General features: G+C 47.1%; 1 protein-coding gene across 3 annotated transcripts in view; it reads right to left on the bottom strand.

Annotated features, from left to right (window-relative positions):
• LOC147709678 (uncharacterized) overlaps positions 1 to 24,436 on the bottom strand; it is a 349,189-nt gene that overhangs the window by 245,475 nt on the left and 79,278 nt on the right. For 2 of the 3 annotated variants that reach the window (XM_086928191.1, XM_086928189.1), the window contains one exon: positions 8,559 to 8,720. The exons of the other annotated variant lie outside the window; for it this stretch is intronic. In XM_086928191.1, coding sequence (XP_086784317.1) covers positions 8,560 to 8,720 — 161 coding nt within the window. In that variant the 3' untranslated portion in view covers position 8,559. The remainder of the gene's footprint in view (positions 1 to 8,558; positions 8,721 to 24,436) is intronic. 3 annotated transcript variants of the gene reach the window in all.

The following is a 24,436-nucleotide window of genomic DNA, read 5'->3' on the forward strand; positions in this document are numbered from 1 at the left end:
GATTCACATTGCAATAAACAGGAATACTGGAGGTGAGAAGGTAAGTGTGCAACACAAGTGATCCACAGGCCTTTTGCATTTTATATCAGTTGCAACGTTGGTGCCACATACCAGGCCTGGGAAGATTTTTGTGTGCGCCATGGAATTGCTAGTGAACTGACACTCCAGCTGCATCTATTTGCAACTGTGCATGAAATGTCTTGTGGTGAGGATACATGTCATACCTCTTTCCTACCCCTGCAAACACATGCTCCTCTGACCCAGTTTACCTCCATAGTGCTCAACCTTTTTCCTACTGTTTCCTTGGCCAGGAGGTAGAGGGAGGCATCAGGAAATGGATTGCAGCAGCAGATTTGAGCATCATGGAGGTACATTTGTGCACCATGCTGGGATGAAGAACAAGATGCTAGTGCAACTGTGGTAGCATGCTACCCTCCAGGAAGGCCATGCCAAAGAGCAGACGCTGCAGCTGGGTGAGAACACGTAGGTCGAAAGTGGCTAATGAGGGGGGAGACTGTGATAGACCATTGAGCAACTACTTGCTCCTATCTATCAATCACTCAAAGATTTATAAAGCGCAACTACTTACCCATGAGGGTCTCAATCTGCTGGGGGTCTGGGTCTATGGTTCAGTTGAAGAGCCAGCTCTTGAGGTCCTTCCTGAATTGCGGCAGTGATGGTGATTGCCTGAGGGGCAGAGGCAGGGAGTTCCAGGTCTTCACAGTGAGCTATGAAAAGGATCTTCCTCCAGCTGAGGTCTTGTCGATCTGTGGGATGGCGGCCAGGGCCAGTTCAGCAGAGCGGAGATGTCTGGTTGGGGTGTAGTAGGAGAGACTGTGGTTGAGGTATGGAGGTCGGGCACTGTGGAGGGCTTTGTTGGCATGCATTAGAAGCTTGAAGGTGATTCTCTTGTTAACAGGTAGCCAGGGAAGGTCTATCAGTTGGCTAATGATGTGGTTGTGACGTGGGATATTCAGCATGAGTCTTGCGGAGGTGCTCTGGATGGTCTGCTGTTTCTTTTAGAGTTTCTAGTTGGTGCCTCCGTAGAGTGGGTTGCAGTGGCTGAGTCTGCTGCTGATGAGCGCATAGGTGACCATTTTTCCTGGACTCAGTGGGAATCCACTTGAAGGGCTTGCAAAGGAGGTGGTGTGTTGAAGCTGGCGGACGTGATGTTGTGGAGTTTGTGTTTATGGAGAGTGAGGAGTCCAGGATGATGCAGAGGATTTGTGCATGGTGTATGGCTGTGGGGGGATTCTGAGTACTGTGAGCCACCAAGAATCATCCTAGGCAGAGGGAGAAGCCCATAATGAGGACTTCAGTCTTGTCTGAGGTAAGTTTAAGCTAGATGTCCTTCATCCAGGTGGCAACTGCCTTCATCTCATCATGGAAGTTGCTCTTGGCAGATATGGGTTCATCTGTGAGGGATAGAATCAGCTGGGTGTCATTGGCATAGGAAAAGTTGTTGAGTCTGTGGTTTCTGATGATGGCTGCAAGCAGGGCCAAGTAGATGTTGAAGAGGGTGGGCTCATGGAGGATCCCTAAGGCACCCCATAGCTGGTCACTGTGGGTTCTGATTTGAATGGTGGAAGCGTGCCTCTTTGCTTTTGGCCATTGAGGAAGGAGCTGATCCATTCCAGGGCATTGTTGTGGATGCCGGCATTGTGGAATCTTGTACAGATGGTGTGGTGGCAAAGAAGTTGAAGTCGATGCAGATGAGGGCAGCAGTCTCGCCGCAGTCAAAGAGGGTGCAGATGTCATCTGTAGCAGCGAGGAGAGTGGTCTCAGTGCTGTTATTGTTTCTAAACCCTGATTGAGAGAGGTCCAGGATGTTGTTCGTTTCAGCGAACCTGGGGATTTGGGCATTGATGGCTTTCTTCATTACTTTGGTTGGGAAGGGGAGCAGGGGATGGGTCTGTAGTTCTTGAGGTCCTTTGGGTTGGCATAAGGTTTCTACAGCAGCGGGTTGAGCTCTACAGGCTTCCAGTCTTCCACGAAAGTTGTAGACTTGATTGAGCAGTTGATGGTGTGGTAGAGTTAGGGAATGATTACAGTGATGGCTCTGTTGAAGATGTGGTGACTGCATGGGTATGAAGGAGCTCAGGAGTGGATGCTTTTCATGAGCTTGAGGGTGTCTTCAGAGGTGAGGGTAGTCCAGTTGGTCAAGGTCTACTCTGGACCGCGTCAATTTGGGTGTGATGGTTGTGGGTGTGGTGGGTGGCACTTGGGTTGCGGAGCAGTTTTAGATCTTCTTGATCTTGTGTTGGAAGAAGTCCTATTGTGGGATGGTCCTATCGTGGGGCAGTCCAATTCCCTTCTTCAGTGGGGTTGAACATCTGTCTCTCCAAGTGGCACTTACTGCAATGGGTGACTGTGCAGAAAATGGGCAGATGCTTTACTTCCCTTTCTAGGAACCAGAAATGGAGTGGTGAATGTCAAAGGTTGGGGTGTATTCCGGACTGTGATGCTATTTGTACCCTCTGAAGCCATCCTCATTGTCCCAAGTTGTGAGGCTGGCTTAAGTGGAGGGAATGGCCTGGACTCAGATCCCTTTTGCTGTATGAACTAACCAGTTACCACATATTTTCTGAGGTTACAATCACTGAGCACGTAGATCAGCAATATGGCTGTAAGTGTTAGGCAGGCCTATCTTGAAGGCTCCTGGGAATGCGGTTCCTTATCTTGTGTGGCAGTCACAGGTGGGGTCTTCAGGTCCTCATCCCCATTGTGGAGTCACAGGTGGTGAAGGATGGACAGCGTCAAGAACAAGCACTCTGCGTAGTTGGTGGAATTGAAATGAAGGCAGGTGCACCCAACTCCCTTTTATAAGCAGGGTCAGCTGACTGATGTACATTACGGCCTGTATTAATTACTAGGGCCAGTGTCAATCATCTTGGCAGAGGCCGTCTTTGGGTACATGGCTCATCCTGTGATGAGTACCCTTCCTACCTCTGAGGTCCCCAGCATCTTAGTGTACTTGCGGAAGCACAATTCTGTTCTATGTGATCATCATATTTTCCTCCTTTCAAGAAAAATACAGTCTGATGTGAACCCTGGGATAGCCAGAGTGGATGAGTGTTTAGCCCCCAGGGGGTCCAAGCATGCACATGTCCATTGAACATCAGGAATGGAATTGATGCAGACCTTTCATCTCACTCAAAAGACTGAGTCAATCCATAGAGCAGTCACAGATTTTAGTGGTCATGAGAAGTGAGCCTCTCTCTAAGTTGTTTAGGACACATATCTATAAAGAGGAACAACAATACATGCCCTTCAGTCATCCATGGAGTTTACCTCTTCACAGAACATGACAATTAAGAAAAGATCACTCAATGATGGAGACAACAAAAGATCAGATTTACTTCTCCGAATCATTCCTGTCTGTGGAATTATCAGGTGCCCGCTGTCTGCTTGGAGCAGATTGTTTCTCTCAAATTCTTTCAGGGTGTCACTGGCTCGATGCATGGTTGATTGACAGAGCAAAACTCATATAAAGTGAATGCTTCTCATACTAAAGTTTTTGTTGAGGTTTCGAGCTTGGATACTGCAGAAAGTGTGGCTAACAATATTGCCTTTTATTAGTAAAGGGGCTGGGCCATCAGACAATTGACATGGAAGAAAGATGCTTCAGAAGTAGAGCTTAGTGTGGGGCAGGGTCTCATTACTGCATTAAGTAGTAGGAAAAGTAGCAGCTGTTTTGAAAGCGGGAGGGCTTAATCCTCGCTGCGCGCACTGCTCGCATTGTCTTTGCCTGTTTTTCTACATTTTAAAATCAAATTTCTTTTGTTGGGCTATATTGCTGTTTTTATTGTTTTATAACGCTCCTACCGTTTTTTTGGTCTTTTACTCCTCATGCTGCGTTCCACCTCCCTGGTCCACCATAGTCATTAGCGGGCTGTTGTGTGGAGGGAGCACTGGAAAGCCTCCGCTGGGGGAACCTACTTCCGGTGGGCCGTTTTTTGGTCGCCATTTTGCTTGGGGTGGTGCTCTAGTTCGCCTGTTAGTCTGCATTGGAAACTCTATTTTATATAGCACATGGCACAGGAGCACAGTGGACGCACGCCACGGATGAGCAAGCATGGCGCCGAATACCAGAAACGCTGGTGGAATTGAGCTAGGTGTGCCTTTGTTCACTAGAGAGGACATCAGCAATGTGGTAAGCCCATGCAATCAGTGCCTGGGGGTTTCTCTGGAGAGGCCTTCCTGTTTTTTTCCAGCTGTGGATTTGATTCTAACCCTGGGCTACCTCACTATCATCCGCGGTCCCCGCTCATGGCCCTCTATAAAAATCTTGTATCTTAACGTGGGTTCTCTGGCTAAACACCATATGGAAATCTATGATCTAATACAGGACGAAGTACTGGATGTTTTATTCTATCACTGCTCATTCGTTAAGGAAGATGTGGCGGGCTCTGAATGCACTCGCTTCGGGATCTCCTTTAGCGCTCATTTTACTATGACCGGGCTGTTAATATATCAACCCTCGGGACAGCCACAGAACTTAAAACTGCTATCCTTGAGGCTGTAGGCTCTCTGGCCTTGACGGCTGCCAATTTCAGTGTTGTAGGCCCTTTACATCTACACTTTGATTGTTCTGCTGATTCGGAAATCAGCAATTTTCTTGCTGACATCACTGCTTGTCAATTAAATCAGCTTGTGGTGGGCCCGACCCATAATGCTGGTCACCTCCTCTACCCAGTGTTCTCTAACATCCTGTCCCTTTCTGTCAAGACTCCCAGCCCAGTGTGCTGGTGCGACCATTTCTTAGTCTCTAAGTCACTTCCGCTGCACAAGCCTGTGTACAGAGTTGATTCAACAGCTTACTTTCAACAACAGTGGCACACATTGAATCTGGAGGAGTTTCATGCTATCCTGTCACTTAGTCCCCCTATTTTAGCCAGTGGCGCGACCTGGCATACAAAGCACTTCGTGACTGGTTTCTATTTGCCCTGAATTCACTTATTACAGCTAAATGGTTCAAGGGGCGTTGTACTAAATCCAATCCATGGTTCAATGATTCTTTGGCCACCATGCACGAATCCTGTAAATGACTAGAACTGTCTGGCATAGGGATTATGATCTGGTGGCCAAAAAAGGCTACCAGGTGCCATCAAGACCTATCATAGGGCCATACACTCTGCACAGGTGGCCTATTTTACTAAGAAAATCAAGACCAGTAAGAACCCTGCCAGGTATATTTTTTAAATTCTTAATGATCTTAAAAGCAGGAAAGATTCCGCAGCTTCTGTAATTACATCTGAGCAGCTGTGTGAGGACCTGGCTACTTTTTTGTGAATAAAATGGAAGTGTTTTATAAGTCCTTTCCTGGGGCCACCACATGTTTTCCTGGCTCACATGGTTCCCCCCCTATGCATACTCTGGCAGCAATTCCCTCTATCTCACAGGATGAGTTTCTCCTGTTAAGTATGAAACCTGCTCAGTTTAGGGACTCCCTACCTGTGCTTCTTGCACCACTGTGTCAGATGATCAACATCTTGGTTAACACTGCAGTTGTTCCTAGGATTTGGAAGCAGGCTAGGGTAGTTCCTCTACTTAAGAAACCCTCTGGATCACGCAAAATTAGACAATTTCCGTCCCATATCCTTATTGCCATGGCTAGCGAAAATAGCAGAGGCACACATGAATAACACCATCATATGCTTTTTGAATAACACTGGCTTCTTAGATTTTTCTCAGTATGGTTTCCACCCTGGTCAGAGCACAGAAACTGCTCTCCTAGCTGTGAATGAACATCTGCGACCATTCTGGATGGAGGGCGCAAAGCAGTGCTGATATTGCTTGATCTTTGCGCTGCGTTTGACACGGTCTCCCGCAGGATTCTTCTAGATTGCCTGGAAGAGGCCGATGTTGTAGGTCCAGCCTTGGAATGGTTGAATTATTTTTGTCAGATAGAACGTTCCAAGTATCTGCTCCCCCCTTTCTTCCCTGCGACCAGGCCATTGGGCAGGGTGTCCCTCAAGGCTCTGACCTCAGCCCCATACTTTTCAATCTGTACGTCCAACCTCTAGCTACGGTGGCTACCATGGTCTCGTATGCTGATGATACACAGATGATGGTGGCCCTCTCCGACGAGCCTAGGCAGGGTGCTACCAAATTTCGGAATGGCCTAGCGGCGTTCGCGGAGTGGATGACCACCAACTGCCTTCAGCTCAATGCCAACAAATCTGAGATGTTGTTGGTGGGGAGAGATCAGGGACTATGGAGCGAGCATTGGTGGCACAAGACCTTGGGCTGCGCTCCCACTCCCAAGTTGGCAGTAAAAAATCTTGGGGTTTGGCTGGATGCCTCACTCAGCTATCTGGAGCATACCAATAAATTAGCAGGTACCTGCTTTGGCCTACTCGGAGGGCTGAGACTCTTGTTGAAGTTCTTTGATCCTTCTACCCGCTAGACGATAGTACAGGCGGCCATCCTGTCCAGATTGGACTATGCTAATTCGCTGCTGTTAGGGGCAAATAAGGCAGAAAAGACTTGTCTGCAGCGTGTTCAGAACGCAGCAGCTTGTGTCCTGCTGAGGCTTCCTAGAACTTGTTCTGCGACTGGGGCGATTTGTCGCCTTCATTGGCTGCCTTTGACTAAAAGGATCGAATTTAAAACACTGTGTCTGACTTTTAAAATCTTAAAATTCTCCTCCCCTGAGATTCTGTCCAATTTACTGGTACCCTACGTACCTATGGGCCAACTATGATCAGCTGGGCAACACCTAGCTATAGTATCCCGAGTGAAGTGTCTTCGAGCTGGTGGACGATCTTTTCGCTAAATTGTGGAATTGCATGGCTACGCAGATTTGTTGTCTGGACAGCTTGATGTCTTTCCATAAGGCTGCCAAGACCTTTCTTTTTACCGTGGCTTAATCCCATTCCTCTCCATTGACACTGCTACTAGCGCCGGGATGCCTCTTCGCTGAGGTAGCTGTGCGCTATATAAAATGATTTAACATAACATAACATAACATAACATAACAAGTAAGAAATGGGATGAGTAATGGGGATGAGGGGGAAATGTGCTAAAATGTGCATATTGGTGTATTTTATTTGCATATGCTATCATAGTAAAGCCGGACTTATTGGCTCTCCCAGTGCTTCATGTTAACCTTAATGGTCTAATGGAATGTACTATATGGCCAGCCTAAAAGGCAAGGGAATGAGCCAGAATCATTCCTCTGACATAGTACAGCTTTCCTTGTTGAGGCATATGGGCAACAGTTAGCATTGAGGTGGGTGTGTAGGATCAGGGGTTGTGCTCCATGGAAAGCCAATGTATGGCAGGGATCATGGCCAAGTTTTATTCTCTACTCCACTTACCCCAATCTCTGGATTCTGGAGTGACACAGTCTCATATTTATAGGCTGTAACTGACACACTTTATCAACAGCTCTGTAAAGGAATCTGAAAATGATCTAGGCACCTCCAAATGTACATCCTATTAGGTCCTCTCATAACTTTGTCTAATTGAATGCCCTTCCAAACTTCATCCCTGACTCCAAACACTCCCCAATCTCATGTCATCAGCTCCCTTTCCACACCCGCCAAGAGACATACCATTCCACCTGCAGTGTTTGACGGCAAATGCAAAACAAGGAAAGTCCCAAGAAGTCACAGCAGGAGCAGCTAAGTGCCTACCAAGTATCAGACGCATAAGAAGACAGACTTGTACAAACGCTGACCCACACATCAGGCTAGAGTCACTCCTTTCTCCTCCCATGTCCTCTACTCCTTCTACAGTCAACTGTGATCTCACCCAAGATCCACCCGAGACCCACCCTAGACCACCATACTCTGATCCCATCAAGGACTCACCCTAACCAATCACACTCAAGACTCGCTCTGATGCTACCCAATGTTCACTATTGTCTCACTCTGATTCCACCGAAAACTCACTATCATCTCTCTCCAATTCCACCCACATCTCAACCTTGTCTCACTTAGATTCCACACAAGGCTCATCATCATCTCCCTATGATTTCACCCAAAGTTCACTTTCATCTCACTTAGATTCCACTAAACGATCATCCTATCTTACTCCGATTCCAACGAGAGCTCACCATCGTCTCACTACAAATCCATCCAAGGCTCAATATCATCTCACTACAATTTCACTAAAAGCTCACAATCATCTCACGCTGATTCTGCCCACGGTTCACCATCGTTTAACTCTGATTCCACACAAGGAACATCCTATTGTACTCTGATTCCACCGAGAGCTCCCCATCGTCTCACTCTGATTCCACCCACGGTTCACCATCGTCTCACTCTGATTCCACCCACGGTTCACCATTGTTGCACTCTGATTCCACCCACAAGTCATCATTGTCTCACTCTGATTCCACTCATGTCTCATCCATTCTACTCCAATCCCATCTCAGCCTCACTTTGACTGATGCCACATCATCCTACCTCATCCCTCTGCAGAAGACATGTCAGCTCACCATTCCACAGTTCTGGCTCCCCACCCCAGCTGTCTGTTTATCTACTCTTATAAAACGATTTATACATAAGTAAAAACACCAATGGAAAAATGATTGAACATTGGAGACGCACCTCATATGGACTTCAAACATGCTTTGCGACAGATTGCTTTCGTGCAGCACTTCTCATCTGCAGCACAGCTGGAGTCGTCTTGGCAGGTGTTATTTATCATACTTGGGAGACACACCATACCAATGTGACCAAAAATTACTTTAGGACAGGAACCAGCATGAACTGAAACCACAGAAATGAGGTAAAGATTAAAATGTAGATTTTTACAAGCTCGGTATGCATCAAATCAAAGCATTGGTCCCTTTAAACAGCACACAAAGCACAGCAGCTTATTTCTCATAGGCTATTTTCTCTCTGCCTCTCTTCCCTGTAAGTCTGCATCTTTATTCATTGTCTCTACTCTCATTACCTATTGCCTCTTTGCCTCATGTTCCTCTGTCTCTCCTCCTCTGCCCATCTTCTCTGTGCATCTCAATTTTTCTCCCTCTCTTCCCTCTGCAGTTCTTCCCTCTACTTCTATGCCACCCATAGCTCTTCCCTCCCTTTGACTTATGAATTCTTGTTTTCACCATCTATCTTCTCCTATCCTTATTTCCTGGCCTCTTCTCCAACTTCTATCTGATTCTCTCCTATTTCAGTTCCCTCCCTGCCTCTTTTGCTTTGTCATATGTTTCTGACTTTTCTCTTCTCTTCTGTGGCTTTCTCTTCTCATTGCTACTTTCACACTGTCCCCTTCCTGCTTCCTAGTACTTCTCTTCTGTTAACCTCTCTCTTCTCTGTAGATCGCTCTGGTTTGTTTCCTTGGCTTTTACTTTTCACTGTCATTCTTCTTTCATTCACCATTCTTTTTCTTTTCCTCTCTTGCCTCTAATTCCTGTTACTGCTATCGCTCTCCCCTACTTCTACTTGACTTTTATTTCCTTATCCACTTTCACTCTCTTTTTTTTCCGGTGCTCTTTCACCGAATCATGAGTCAGTTTTTAGGGTGCATGATTTGCAAACCAAAATGATGACTATTCCTTATTGTGCCAAATAGGGGGCAGAGGAAAATATAGACATCTTCTACACCTAGGTGAATCATCCTGCTGCCACCTGAATGCTGCATGATGAGATGGGAGGAATGCAAGAACAACAGATACCTGGTGCAATCTGACCATCACACCGGGGAACATCTACAGCAGCCAAGGCTATACAGGCAATAGAAGAATTGCTGTCGGTGCCTGGACTGGATGGCATCGATAGAAGTGGCGCTGTCAGTGCCTGGCCTGGATGGCATCAATAGAAGTGGCGCTGTCTGTGCCTGGCCTGGATGGCATCAATAGAAGTGGCGCTGTCTGTGCCTGGACTGGATGGCATCAATAGAAGTGGCGCTGTCAGTGCCTGGCCTGGATGGCATCAATAGAAGTGGCGCTGTCTGTGCCTGGACTGGATGGCATCAATAGAAGTGGCGCTGTCCGTGCCTCGGCTGGATGGCATCAACAGAAGTGGCGCTGTCAGTGCCTGGGCCAGATGGCATTAATGGAAGTGGCGCTGTCAGTGCCTGGAGTGGCTGGCATCAATAGAAGTGGCGCTGTCAGTGCCTGGACTGGATGGTATCATCAGAAGTGGCGCTGTCAGTGCCTGGCCTGGATGGCATCAATAGAAGTGGCGCTGTCAGTGCCTGGCCTGGATGGCCTCAGTAGAAGTGGCGCTGTCAGTGCCTGGCCTGGGTGGCATCAATAGAAGTGGAGCTGTCAGTTCCTGGCATGGATGGTATCAATAGATGTGATGCTTTCACTCTCTGTCTTGGATGGCAGTGATAGAAGTGGCACAGCTAATGCCAGGCCTGGGTGGCATCAATAGAAGTGGTGATGTCAGTGTCTGAACTGTATGGCATGGGCGGCAGTAAAAAGGACACCATACACGTAGTCTATGATGTGGAGTTCTGCAGAGCACAGTGTGGCACTGAACCCAAATGCACCATCAGTACTTGTGGCTAGCCAAGAAAGTTACTTATAGCCGCTGGTGCATCCACAATGTCCAAGGAGTAATCACCTTGCTTCTCTGCGTTACCGGGAAAAGGCAGGAATGCACTTCATTTATCCAATCACATCGCATTCCTGCCTTTTCCCAGTGCTGGCACACCATAGTGCACTGGAGCCTGCATTGTAGGCATGGGCATCTCCCTGAACAAAAGCAATACCCTGAGGCATTTTCGTATTTCAATTTGTGCTTCAGAATGTCTTGCACTTTCCCACCATGTCGAAGAGGAACTGAATCCTAAATCCAAGGCCTTCCAACAGGTTTAACAAGGATTCACACAGTGCAACTCTTGGTTTGTCAGAGAGAGTAACCAACACTAAATCCCTTGCCTACTAAAGTAGTCTGTGAGATTACATGTAATAATAATTGGAATCTGTAGGCTTTACTTTAGAGTAATAAAAATCTATGCTTAAATGCCTATTGACTTATCATATGCTTTTTACAATCAATATGCCATGCCTACCTACTGTCTTTATCGTCAGTCAGGCCGTTAGCCTTTATCATTGGCATGTCACCAAACAACTCAAGCCTACTGTACTGAGAATACGCTTTCTACCAGTCCATCATCTGACGTACAGTCATATAATTACAAATACAAACAAAATTAAAGTTGGCAAAGCTAAATTAATTTTACACTTTCCTTAAAACAGATCTATTTAAGTCCAATTTACTTCAAAAGATCATGCATACAGTCATAAAATTAAAAAAATGTAAATATAATAGAGCATGGTAACCCCATCCATGCGTTCATCGGTCAACGGCCGTATCGAGCACTACCTCCATAGTGCTGCGCACGTCTGTTGGCCGACGCGGCCCTGCCCACTCCGCTAAACCGCTAAACCGCCGCAGAATTGCTGCTGCAGTTAAGCAGCTAACCAATATACAATCTCATTCAAAAGGGCCTAACAAGAATCATCACAATGGAAAACTCCCAGGAATTGTGAGAGGCCAACGCCAAAGCTCTGGTGTACTAAGGTAATACATGAGATTACACATAACAAAAGTACTATCAGTAGGCTTTAACACAGAGTAACAGAAATCCACAGTCAAATATTTACTGACTTTAATGTATGCATTTTACAGTATTCATATCTTGAGCCTTTATCATAATGCATCATAATAAACCTATGAAGCCTAGAACCAATTCAGTTCTGCTACGTCGAGTATAAGCTGTACCACAATCGGAAAAGTGCGATATAACCAATTTTTGGGGGTGAAAGTACACAAATTTGGCCAAAGAAATTCTTATAATCAGGAGAGCAAATACAGGGGTGAAGCCTAAACCCTCTCTCAGTAGTACTCTGAAAGTTATTTTTGTTGCTCACATAAAGTCAAGCAACAGTTGCATTGTCAAGCCAGACCTAAATATTCCCTGTAGATTAGCGTAGGCCTAGCTAACCCATAATGCTCTCAAATACATTGTGCCACTCTAAAGTCTAAATGCCAGAAACCAGTCCTCGGTAGCTTGTTTCCGGTCCAGGGAAGGCATGGCTTGGCAGTTCGGGCTGGACTGTTCCCATGAGGCACAGGGTCAGACTGATTTGCATATGGCCATGTCTGAACTGGGGTGGCAGAGTGGACTAAAGAACGGTGATGGATTAAACCCAGATCAGTTGACTGGGGGTGAGTGTTTGTATTATCAATGCTCCGTCCATCATTTCCTTTGGTTTTTCTTTGTTCGCCATAAGTTGGCAGGCTATGCTCAGACGTGAGTCCCTTGCTCACTTTGTTACAGGATTTAAGCAAGCCGTGCTGAAGACGGCTGAAATGCCAGAAACCGGTCCTCGGTAGCTTGTTTCCGGTCTAGGGAAGGCATGGCTTGGCAGTTCGGGCTGGACTGTTCCCATGAGGCACAGGGTCAGACTGATTTGCATATTGCCATGTCTGAACTGGGGTGGCAGAGTGGGCTAAAGAACAGTGATGGATTAAACCCAGATCAGTTGACTGGGGGTGAGTGTTTGTATTGTCAACGCTCCGTCCATCATTTCCTTTGGTTTTTCTTTGTTCGCCATAAGTTGGCAGGGTATGCTCAGACGTGAGTCCCTTGCTCACTTTGCCACTGGATTCAAGCAAGCAGGGCTGAAGACGGCTGGAATACAGAAACCGGTCCTCGGTAGCTTGTTCCCGGTCCAGGGAAGGGATGGCTTGGCAGTTCGGGCTGGACTGTTCCCATGAGGCACAGGGTCAGACTGATGTGCATATGGCCATGTCTGAACTGGGGTGGCAGAGTGGGCTAAAGAACGGTGATGGATTAAACCCAGATCAGTTGACTGGGGGTGAGTGTTTGTATTGTCAACGCTCCGTCCATCATTTCCTTTGGTTTTTCTTTGTTCCTGTGGAGGCCAGAAGGACCCAGTGAGGCTGGAAACTCGATGGAGGTGCAAGGGCGGTGTTGGTGCTGCTTGACTTGTCGGCAGCATTCGACACCGTCTCTCACTCTGTCCTGTTGGATCGTCTCCACTCTAAGGGTATTCAAGGCCAGGCCTTGAAGTGGTTATCTTCCTTTCTCTCCAACAGGACTCAGGCAGTCTGCACTCCCCCGTTCACGTCCAATAGCCGCCCGCTCAAGTGGGGAGTCCCGCAGGGCTCCTCCTTGAGTCCTCTTCTTTTCAATGTTTATTTTTCCCCGCTTGCCGAGATGATTGCCCAGGCCAGAATCAAAGCCACCTCGTATGCAGACGATATCCAACTCTTGTTCGCCTATGATAAACTCTCCCTGTCTACTTTCGATCCTCTAAAAAACTGCCTGCGTAAAATATCACTGTGGATGGATAACAACTGCCTCCAACTTAACGCAGGGAAAACGGAGGTCCTTTTTTTCCATCAGCCATCTCCCCTGGACCCCCACCTTTGGTGGCCATATGACTTGAGTCCCCCCCCCCTTCGCCTAAGGAATCTATAAAAAACTTGGGCATCAGAAGGGATCCCAACCTCTCTTTACACAACCATGTACAGACAGTGTCGGCGGCTTGCTTCTCCAAAATTAGGATGGTAAAAAAATTCATCAATTTCCTCCCTAATAACACCAGGAGAGCCATAGTCCAAGCACTGATCACCTCTCACTTGGACTATGCCAACGGTCTGTACACCGAGCTGTCTGTAGGTTTATGCCATCGTCTACAGACAGTTCAAAACTCAGCGGTGCGCTTGGTGTGTGGTATTTCCCTAAGAGAGCGCATCTCCTCTCACCAGCGCTCGCTTCACTAGTTACCAATCCAGAAGAGAGTCGAATTCAAAGCCCTAATCTTGGCTCACAGGGCTTTGAAAGGACAAGGTTTAGCCTACCTGACATCCTGTCTGCGCCCTTATAAAAATGTGAGATCTCTCAGTTCTGACACCAAAAATGTTCTTATCTCTCCCAGATTTAATAAAACTCGTTCTGGAGGGAAAACTTTCCAGGTCTGTGCCGTCTCTTACTGGAACAAACTTCCTCTTGCCATCAGGTTGATCCCTGAGGAGCCCTCCTTCCGTAAGGCACTTAAAACTTTCCTTTTCTGCTGATCCCTTCAGGAGTAAGATTTATTTACACTCTCAGAAGCGCCGGGACACCCCGTTGGGGTAGCCGCGTGCCATATAAGACACACTAAATAAATAAATAAATAAATAAAGGCTCCTGTGTGGTCCCTTGGGACTCCTGCAGGAGCTATCACAGACTACAATGCGCTCCCATTTGAGTGCTGCAGGACTAAAAAAAAGTTTTAATAAAGGAAAATGTTGTTTCAGGGTCTGAGGGAGGTTGACCACTCATGTTGGGTTGGCTGCAGAGTCTACCAAAATGTAGGACTTGCAGTCATTCCCAAACTGAATATGTCCAAAGGCTGTGTGTGCAGGGGGTTGCCTACCCATGGGGTGGGGTAGGGCCTGGCCACATGCCAGGCTTTGCGTCCAACCCCATGGCACGCAGGATCGGAGCCTGTGTGCAGTGGGGGTTGGGTGCCCATGTGGGGTTGTGCTCGGTCAGGCCCTACAGTCAACCCCTAGCCCTTCACGGCCTAAGTCTGTGCACAGGCATTGGCCACAGACAATGCATATAAGTTCTTACTTTACATTATAAAATAATGTAAGCCAGGTGGTAAAATATTGACTTCCATTAAAAATTGTTAATCATCAATATAGTCAACAAAGTATTAGATTACAGAAACATGTGTCATGGAGTCTGTCTTTACTTTTGCTAAGCTGCTACTGCAGCACTAGAAAATTCCAACAAAGGATTGCATACTGTAAAGCCCATGGCCCTAAACTCTTTGAAGGTTTGAAAGATAGCAACACCTCCCCCGGTTGCATAACTAAAACCCCATGGGAGAGTAAGGGCGACTTTTGTAAGGGGCTCTTCTGGGGAGATACTGCACTCCATGCAGTACCCCATAGCACACTTCTAAAATGTTGGTGATGTTCCTGCACTCTGAGGGGCTCTAAAAGGAACAGGATTTCCATTGAAAGAGCCCTCACGAGAGATTATGGGACATTCCTGGCACCGAACTGTGAATATTATATAAATTATTTCACCATCACACATCTTTCTTTTATGTTTGTTGCCTTGAGCAAAGCCTCTTTTTCCAGTTGGGACCCATTGGGAGCATCCCCCCTTCAGTAGGAGCTACTATCCTCTTCAGCTTCAGCCCTCAGGCAAGAGCAATGGAGATTCCTCTGGCCATGCTGGCTGAAGGCCCCCTGGCTTTAGCCATCTTACAGGGCACCTGTGTGTCAGCAGAGTAAGTAGCAACCATCCTGTCAGCCAGTCTACAGAATCCTCAAACAAACCTTCTGGGATCACCCAGCGGGTCCATTCCTCCAACTTTTCAAAGCAGAAAAATACAGGGGAACTACTGCCTTGTTTAGTGCGGCTCTTTGTTGCGATACAGATATTGGACTGATCCCACACCAGTAGCAAGTCCTCCAGTCACAGTAGATATGGTACAGCAAGATTTATGTTTTGATTCTATCTAACAGCAGCCTCACACCTGATGAATTTTAGTTTTTTTCAGTGTTAAAGGTAGTGCTTTTTCAATGAATTTCGAGGGTTGTTTTTTTGAGGTAAGTTAAAATCTAACAGTCAATGTTTCAATTTTGGGCTGTGGTCACTCCCACACAGATAGCCCGCTACTCAACAAGAACAGCCTTAGGCTATGCATGGCAAGATTTGGCCACAGGGCATGACCTGAGGCCATGTTCTTCACTCAATCAACTGAGGGCAGGCAACCCCTCGTCATGCACGCCTTTTGTCCATGAAGGGCGGGGGTTAGCTGCAGGCCCGGGCCAAAATGCCATCAACATGTACTGATATTTATGAATGATAATAAGGGGCAGAAGTCCTTGAGACTCAGATACACCTTGATATTCTACAAATAATCCACATTTGTCACATCATAGCAGCATGCACATGCAGATATCCATTTCCATATGTCCCTTGACATTTCAACGATGGTGCACAAATATACCAACCTATTGTGTTTTAGCCCTAGACGAGCTATTTTAACTTAGTCCTTGGTGTTACATACTTGATGTGCTGGGATGTTCCAAAGCATAATTACTTCACAGGCTCATGTGGGTATGCAACGTGCCTAAATGAGGAATGGCCTGTCTCCAGAAAAAAGTTGATCACACTGCTGCAACCCATGTTTGGGTTTGTGGATGCAGATCTGTCATACATATATACCCTGGGGGCCAGAACAACTTGGGGAATAAGGAGTTCACATTTGCCACTGAGTGAAATGTGCTGTGCTTCCCATGACACCTAGTGCCTGATTATGGTATAGGTCAGAAACTAAACTGCCTGTCTCCTTCCTCCATTCTGAGTGACTCGCGGTCAGCAATTCCACCTGACTGATTATGATGCTTCCGAACACCATTCGGAAGTACTCCCATTTGCTTCAATGGGAGCCTGTGTTCTGACCGACAAAGCAGCCTCATATGGGGAAAATGGGTGTCTGCGGAAAATCTTGCACCCTGTCGCGGGCACCCCATGGCACCTGCCACACTGTGCATGGTGTTACAGGGGAGTCCATTGGGTACAGCCTCAACCCCAAACCGGAGAACTCAGGATGAATGGGGGCCAGTTAGAGGCCCTGAAAGTCAGTTTCTGGCAGCCTTTTTGTGTCGGACAGACTGAGTTGGAAAGGCTGTTGGAATCTGACATCATAATTGGTTGGTCAGAAACGCTACCCATTGTACTGTACAAAATGGCTTCGACCGACTCGGATTCTTAATGCCAACTCGGAACTGATTCTAAATGACTGAGCGGTTACCTTTCTGACAGCCAGCATCGTAATCGGTTTGGTTGGAATAGTTTCCGACTGAGTCGGGCGGATGGGTCCAGACACAGTCTAGGGGAATCCAACTGTCAGTTAGAGGCTTTCTGACCGACATCGTAATCAGACATAAAGTACGTGTGGATGAGGTTGGGTGATATGGTTCACATCTTAAAGCGAAAAAGTAATCCTGCAAGTTTTTAATATGTGTTGGTCATATGTCATTATTTTGATCTTTTAGGTCACATACATAAGAAGATGTAAGCTTCTGAAAATAGGGGATTATGTTATATACATAAGTTCCCAATCCTACTTATGTTACAGTGGGCACCACCTCTACACTTTGGGGTGCCACTCATAGTAGATTAGGAATTTTTGGGCCAGATGTATCAAGGATTTTACCGGTCGAAAACAGGCCAATTCGCAGATTCGAAGAGTCTGCCTGTTTGCGAACGATAAAAAGCCCTTTAGGCATTCGCAAAATAGGTAGTCACAATCTTTGCGATTAAATATTTTGCGACTGCAGTTAGGGAATCGTAATTTGCGATTACCCAAATGCAATGCAAGAAGAAAAAAATTTGCATTTAAGAATCGCAAATTACCACCCTCTTCAAGTTGGAGGTAATTTTCAAATCCTTAGAAAAATGCACAAAATTGCATTTTTCCAAGTGCCATGTGGCAAATAGACATGCCATTATGGTGTGTGGGTGCGCCACATGTGCACATATGACATTTTTGGGGGTGCATCAGGGTGGCATTTTGGCCCTATATCACCCTTGAAATTGCATTTGCAATTTGCGATTACCAATTTAGTCATCGCAAATTGCGAATGCCTTTCCATTCATTCCTATAGGCCTTTAGGCCCAAATGAATGAATGGGAAGGCATTCCTTAATAGCGAATCACAATTTGTGATTCGCTATTAAGGAATATGTAGGAATCGCTATTTTGTTTGCGAAACCTACATACATTGCATTTTGCGATTCTATAATAGCGAATCTATAACATTCGCTATTATAGAATCGTCAAATGCAAGGCTGATACATCAGACCCTTTGGGCTAGATGTAGGTAATTCCCATTTACAGACTCTTAAATACCGAATTTTACCGAATCGGTATTTAAGAGTCTGTAAATGGGAAGGGGGCAGATTTAGGTAATTCCGAATTTAGGAATACCGAATCTGTAAGATTCGGAATTTACCGATTCGGTAAATATCGAATCGGTATTGCCCAGTGATTCCTATGGGCCTTGAAGCCCATAGGAATCAATAAGAAATACCGATTCGGTATTTACCGAATCGGCAAATACCGAATCCTGCAAGGGTGCAGGGGGTGTCACTTTGACACCCTCCAGCACCCCAAGTACAGGCTTGTGTGACATGTGGCACACATACATGCCCTAAGGGCATGTCTGTGTGTCACATGGCACAGGTGTGCATGCACAGATGTGCATGTACACCTGAATTTGGTATTTTACCACACAATAGGAATGTGTGGTAAAATACCGACTCTTAAGGGCCAGTGGCACTCTTAGGAGTGTCAGCTACATATGGATTTACCGATTCGGTAAATATACCGATTCGGTATTTTACCAAATCGGTATATGTACCGAATCAGTAAAATTCCCGAATCGGTAAAATTACCGGTTCGGTAGGCCCCCTACATCTGAAAAGCCTAATACCGGTCGGAAACGGACAAAATCGGCCGGTTCCGACCGGTATTAGGGCTCCTACATCTGGCCCTTTGTTTTTAGTCCTGATGGATTCCCTTTGACTCTCTATACAGCGCTACATACTGTACCCTGGGACAGCTGACATACCAGATGGTCAAAATACTATGTTTTTAACCTTAACAAGGAGAATAGTCAATACAACTGTATTTCAAACAGTTTGAAGCCCACCAACACCTTTTTTAAAGGTCAATATCGCAAAACTACTGAAAAGATTGACTGAAACCAACAAAAGCATGCTTTGTGATAAAATGTTCTTTTCATGGTGTCGATCTGTCCAGCTATTTTTGCTGTAGCTAAGAGCAACATTTCCTATGGGTGCTGAAATGGGAAAGGACATAGTTTTTGACGCTCTACAACCATAACCTTTTTTTCTGTGCACAGATTTGCATGAAATGTTATAGGGGGGACCCCAGCTGGCTACAGTAGGTGAGTGCCAAATGTCATGCATACTCACTTAAGAGGGCATACGTTATGGAAAGTGTGGCTCAACCATAACTACAAAATGGTGACTGCAACTGTATAAAGAAAGATAAAATGGGATAGAATGCTTTTGTTTTTTAAACTCAGGGAAAACGTTGTGGTGAATAAGCAGAGTAATACTCGAGCATTTCAAAGATTTTTTTTAATTCACATTCTAGTGCACTTGGGTTTAGTGACACTTTTTGTGAGAAACCAGGACCTGTTTGCAGTGCTCCCCCCCGCCCCCCACACCATTTTGCCCTCATTTTAACTACTGGCTGCTGGTATTGTGACTCTGATTGCCCCCTCAGCTCTGCTATCTAGTCCCAGTGCCTGTGCTTTGATACAAAGTGCATGGTAAATAGGTATAATTAGAATTGTTACTGACAGCCGAGCTGTAAGTCCCAGGTATATAATAGGGCACATAGGTTTAGAGGCCAAGTAGACTTAATGCACTTAAGTGTGCACTGCTGTGTTGCTGTATGTCATTTTAAAGACAGCCCTGCTTTTAAGAATGGCTTTACAATAAAAGTACATGCATATTCAACTATGGGTGGGATGCTATGTAACTACAAGCAGGGAATTAAATAAGATGTTCTGGGGAAGGACAAACTGTTGATTTCTTTTCCCCCCATTATGGTACGAAGGCTCTTTAGTATGAGACGAGAATACTTTCTCAGTAAAAATGTCTCTTTAAAAAGCCTTTTGGGATGTATCATCTCAAAAGGCATTCGCAAAATAGTTAATTACAATCTTTGCGATTACCTATTTTGCGACAGCAGATAGGGAAGCCCAGTTTGAGATTACCTAAATGCAATGCAAGAAGAATTCTCGGAATGCAACTTTGCATTAAGGAATCGCCAATTACCACCAACTTCAAGTTGGAGGTAACTTGCAAATCCTTAGTGAGATGCACAAAATTGCATTTTTCGAAGTGCCATGTTGTGAATAGACATGCTGTTATGGTGTGTGGGTGCTCCACATGTGCACACATGACATTCTTGGGAGTGTATCAGGGTGGCATTTTGGCCCTGTATCACCCTTGAAATTGCATTCGTAATTTGTGATTACCAATTTAGTCAGCGCAAATTGCGAATGCCTTCCCAGTCATTGCTATGGGCCTCTAGGCCCAAATGAATGAATGGGAAGGCATTCCGTAATAGAGAATCGCAATTTGCGATTCGCTATTAAGAAATATGTAGGAATTGCTATTTCTTTTGCGAATCCTACATATATTGCATTTTGCGATTCTACAATAGCGAATCTATAACATTCGCTATTTTAGAATTGCCAAATGCAAGGCTGATACATCAGGCCCTTTTGTTTTTAGTCCTGATGGATTCCCTTTGACTCTCTATACAGTGCTACATGCTGTACTCTGGGACAGCTGACAAACCAGATGGTCAAAATACTGCTTTTTAGGTCTCGCCTAGACGAAGCAAAAGCAAAGCTTTTGCGTCTAGGGCGAGACAACTTATGCAATCACTTTCAGGGGAATGTGGACAGCAGACTGTCACGAGATTGTAGCTCGTGAGCGCGCACGTCGCCGTGCCTGATATTCCCATGCACAGAAAGGTTCCCGCATGCATGCGCACATACACACACTGCATACACACACACGCACCCCCCCTTAAAGAAAGGCTCACGCACGCATGCGCACATACACACACTGCATACACACGCACACGCACCCCCCCTTAAACAGACACACGCGCAGACAGACACACGCACGCACAGACACACTACAACAGACACACGCGCACACCCCACCCCACTCACCCCTCCTCTCCCTCAACACACTCACCTGTTCTGGCGGTGCTCGGCGGCAGTTCTGCCTCTCGGGCGGTGGTAGCGCTTTGCGGGGCTCTCTCACCACATGAGAGCCCCGCCTTCCCCATGCGCCCGGCTTTTCTTCACCCGGCCCCTCATCTCGGGACCGGGACTCGATCAGGCGCCCTCAGGGCTCCTCGGACAGTGGCTTCTCTCTCGCGCCGCAATGGGGGCGGGACTTCCGGTTGGGGCCGCGCTGCGATTGGCCGGCTGCCCAACTGCTTCCGGGTGGTCGCAGGCAGCGCGGCGGCCCGGCGGGAACTTGAAGAAACTCCTGGGCTGCGGTGGTGAATTAAAGGCACACGAGGGTCAGCCTGGAGTGCTGCATATTAAGTGTGTATTGGTGTTCCAAGTTTGGCAAAGTAGTGAGCAGGTTTCTAAATTTGGACTTTGTCAACTATAGTGACTCAGCTTCTGTCAGCAAACCACTTTGTCATGCCTTTAATACATCTACGAGGTGATGCTGCCCGGCGAGCAGCTGTTCGGCGACTACGTGGGCAGCCTGGGCGGGGGCAACAGCACGCACGTGATGGTCTACGACGGCGACCATTTGGGCTCCTTCTACGCCCCGCGGGCCTGGTGGATGTTCCGGGCCTTCGGGTGTCGGTGCTCAACGGCGGCTTCCGGAACTGGGTGCGGGAGGGCCGCCCCTTGACTGCGGAGGCCAGCCCTGTGACTGCGGAGGCCAGCAGGCCTTTGTCAACTATAGTGACTCAGCTTCTGTCAGCAACCACTTTGTCATGCCTTTAATACATCTACGAGGTGATGCTGCCCGGCGAGCAGCTGTTCGGCGACTACGTGGGCAGCCTGGGCGGGGGCAACAGCACGCACGTGATGGTCTACGACGGCGACCATTTGGGCTCCTTCTACGCCCTGCGGGCCTGGTGGATGTTCCGGGCCTTCGGGTGTCGGTGCTCAACGGCGGCTTCCGGAACTGGGTGCGGGAGGGCCGCCCCGTGACTGCGGAGGCCAGCCCTGTGACTGCGGAGGCCAGCAGGCCCGAGCCCGCACAGTTCAAGGCCACGCTGGACGGTGGGCTGGTGAAGAGCTTCGAGGAGATGCTGGAGAACCTGCGGACCAAAAGCTTCCAGGTGGTGGACTCCAGGTACGAGGGCCGGTACCGTGGCACCGAGCCGGAGCCCGGGCAAGGTGAGAGTAGGACCAGTGGTCCGTCAGCAGGAAGCACTGCCAGGAAAGGGGGCAGTGACTTACTCACCTAGATTGCATACAAACATCTTCACTGTGATGATTGTCCATCCACACACGCCCAGGGCTGTACAATTAGCCATCCATGTATAGTCCCCTTCTGACGTGCGGGTATACACGCACTAGCAGGCCGTGGCATGCATTGACATCCACATACACAGACTATTAAACACTCATATATATTCACTTCACTCGGGGGCACCACCACATCACTTGGGGGCGCCACCACATCACTCGGGGACACCACCACATCACTCAGGGACACCACCACATCACTCTGGGACACCGCCACATCACTCAGGGACACCGCCACATCACTCAGGGACACCGCCACATCACTCGGGGATACCACCACATCACTCAGGGATACCACCACATCACTCAGGAGCACCACCACATCACTCAGGGGGAACACCACATCACTCTGGGGCACCACCACATCACTCTGGAACACCACCACATCACTCTGGGACACCACCACATCACTCTAAAACACCACCACATCACTCTGGGACACCACCACATCACTCAGGCACACCACCACATCACTCAGGGGCATTACCACATAACTCAGGGACATTACCACATCACTCAGGGGCACCACCACATCACTCAGGGACATTACCACATAACTCAGGGACATTACCACATCACTCAGGGGCACCTTCACATCACTCAGGGACACCACCACATCACTCAGGGGCACCACCACATCACTCAGGGACATTACCACATAACTCAGGGACACAACCACATCACTCAGGGACACTACCACATCACTCTGGGACATTACCACATAACTCAGGGACATTACCACATCACTCAGGGGCACCACCACATCACTCAGGGACATTACCACATAACTCAGGGACACTACCACATCACTCAGGGGCACCACCCCATCACGCTGGGACACCACCACCACATCACGCTGGGACACCACCAACACATCACTCTGGGACACCACCAACACATCACTCCGGGGCACCACCAACACATCATTCTGGGGCACTACCAACACATCACTCTGGGGCACCACCAACACATCACTCTGGGGCACCGCCAATACATCACTCTGGGACACCTCCAACACATCACTCTGGGACACCTCCAACACATCACTCTGGGACACCTCCAACACATCACTCTGGGACACCTCCAACACATCACTCTTGGACACCACCAACACATCACTATGGGACACCACCAACACATCACTCTGGGACACCACCAACACATCACTCTGGAACACCACCACATCACTCTGGGACACCACTCAGGTGCACCACCACTTCACTTGGGGGCACCACCACTGCACTCGGGGACACCACCACTGCACTCGGGGACACCACCACAGCACTCGGGGACACCACCACATCATTAGCCAGGCACACACCACCAGCTGTCAGTGCACTCGCAACCACTGCATCACTCAGCGCAACCACTGCATCACTCAGCACCACCACAGCATCACTGGTTCAAATATGTTCTCTCAATGTTTCAAGCTTTATTACAAATGTCACAAAAAGATGTTAATATTTCACTTCTGTTCTTGGATTTTCATCACAATAAAATACACTAAACATAATGTTCACAAAAGTTATTTACAAAAGTTTAAGCTATTGCCATTATAAATTAGAATCACTTTTAAGTATTAATTATTCAAAAGAAATAAAAGCCATTTTTATTTGTAATATCAACACATGTAAGTCACGTAAATACAAAACATGTTGCATTACCAATGCTATAGGTGTCACATTTGTGAAAGTTATAACTATTGGCATTGTAAATGACAAAGCTATTAATTACGTTATTTAAAAAAAAAAACACATAAATAAAAAATGTGTCATTTACCATACCAATAGCTCCAACTTTCCTAAGGCGAGACCTATTGCATTGCAAATGCTTGTTTAACCTTAACAAGGACATCGTCCCAGAATAAAACTGATTTTGGTGTTCTTAGATCATTTTACTCATCATCAACACCTTGATCTTACTCTTTAATTCACCCTGTCAGGACAAAAGAACAACTGTTTTCAGACTGAACACCAAAAGATAAGCAGACAGGAAAATATCTTTGGAAAAGAGCCCCCTGGTGGACACTATTGGTCATTGCAGCTCATGCCCATCAAGAAACAAGACCTGAAGGTGAAGCATACCACCTTGGTGGTTGAGGATCTGCGCAGCTTGTAAAGGATACTCCTCTGGAACTGAAAGGAAATTGTGACCATAGTTTGGCCAATCGTACTTGTATGACAGAACTGCAGCAGTTGTTTGCTAATCACAGTATTTGACTGGTGAAGGGTGTTGTGGCCCGGATCAGTGACTATGCTTCTTCACAGGTCAATAAGGCTCTGTCTGTTGGGCAATTCCCTACGCATGAGATGGTGGTGGCAATGCAGGAGGGTGTCATATGACTATTGCCTTTTATTAAGATTGCAC

Source organism: Lissotriton vulgaris, chromosome 6 (assembly GCF_964263255.1).
Source record: "Lissotriton vulgaris chromosome 6, aLisVul1.2, whole genome shotgun sequence".
Classification (NCBI taxonomy): Eukaryota; Metazoa; Chordata; class Amphibia; order Caudata; family Salamandridae; genus Lissotriton; species Lissotriton vulgaris.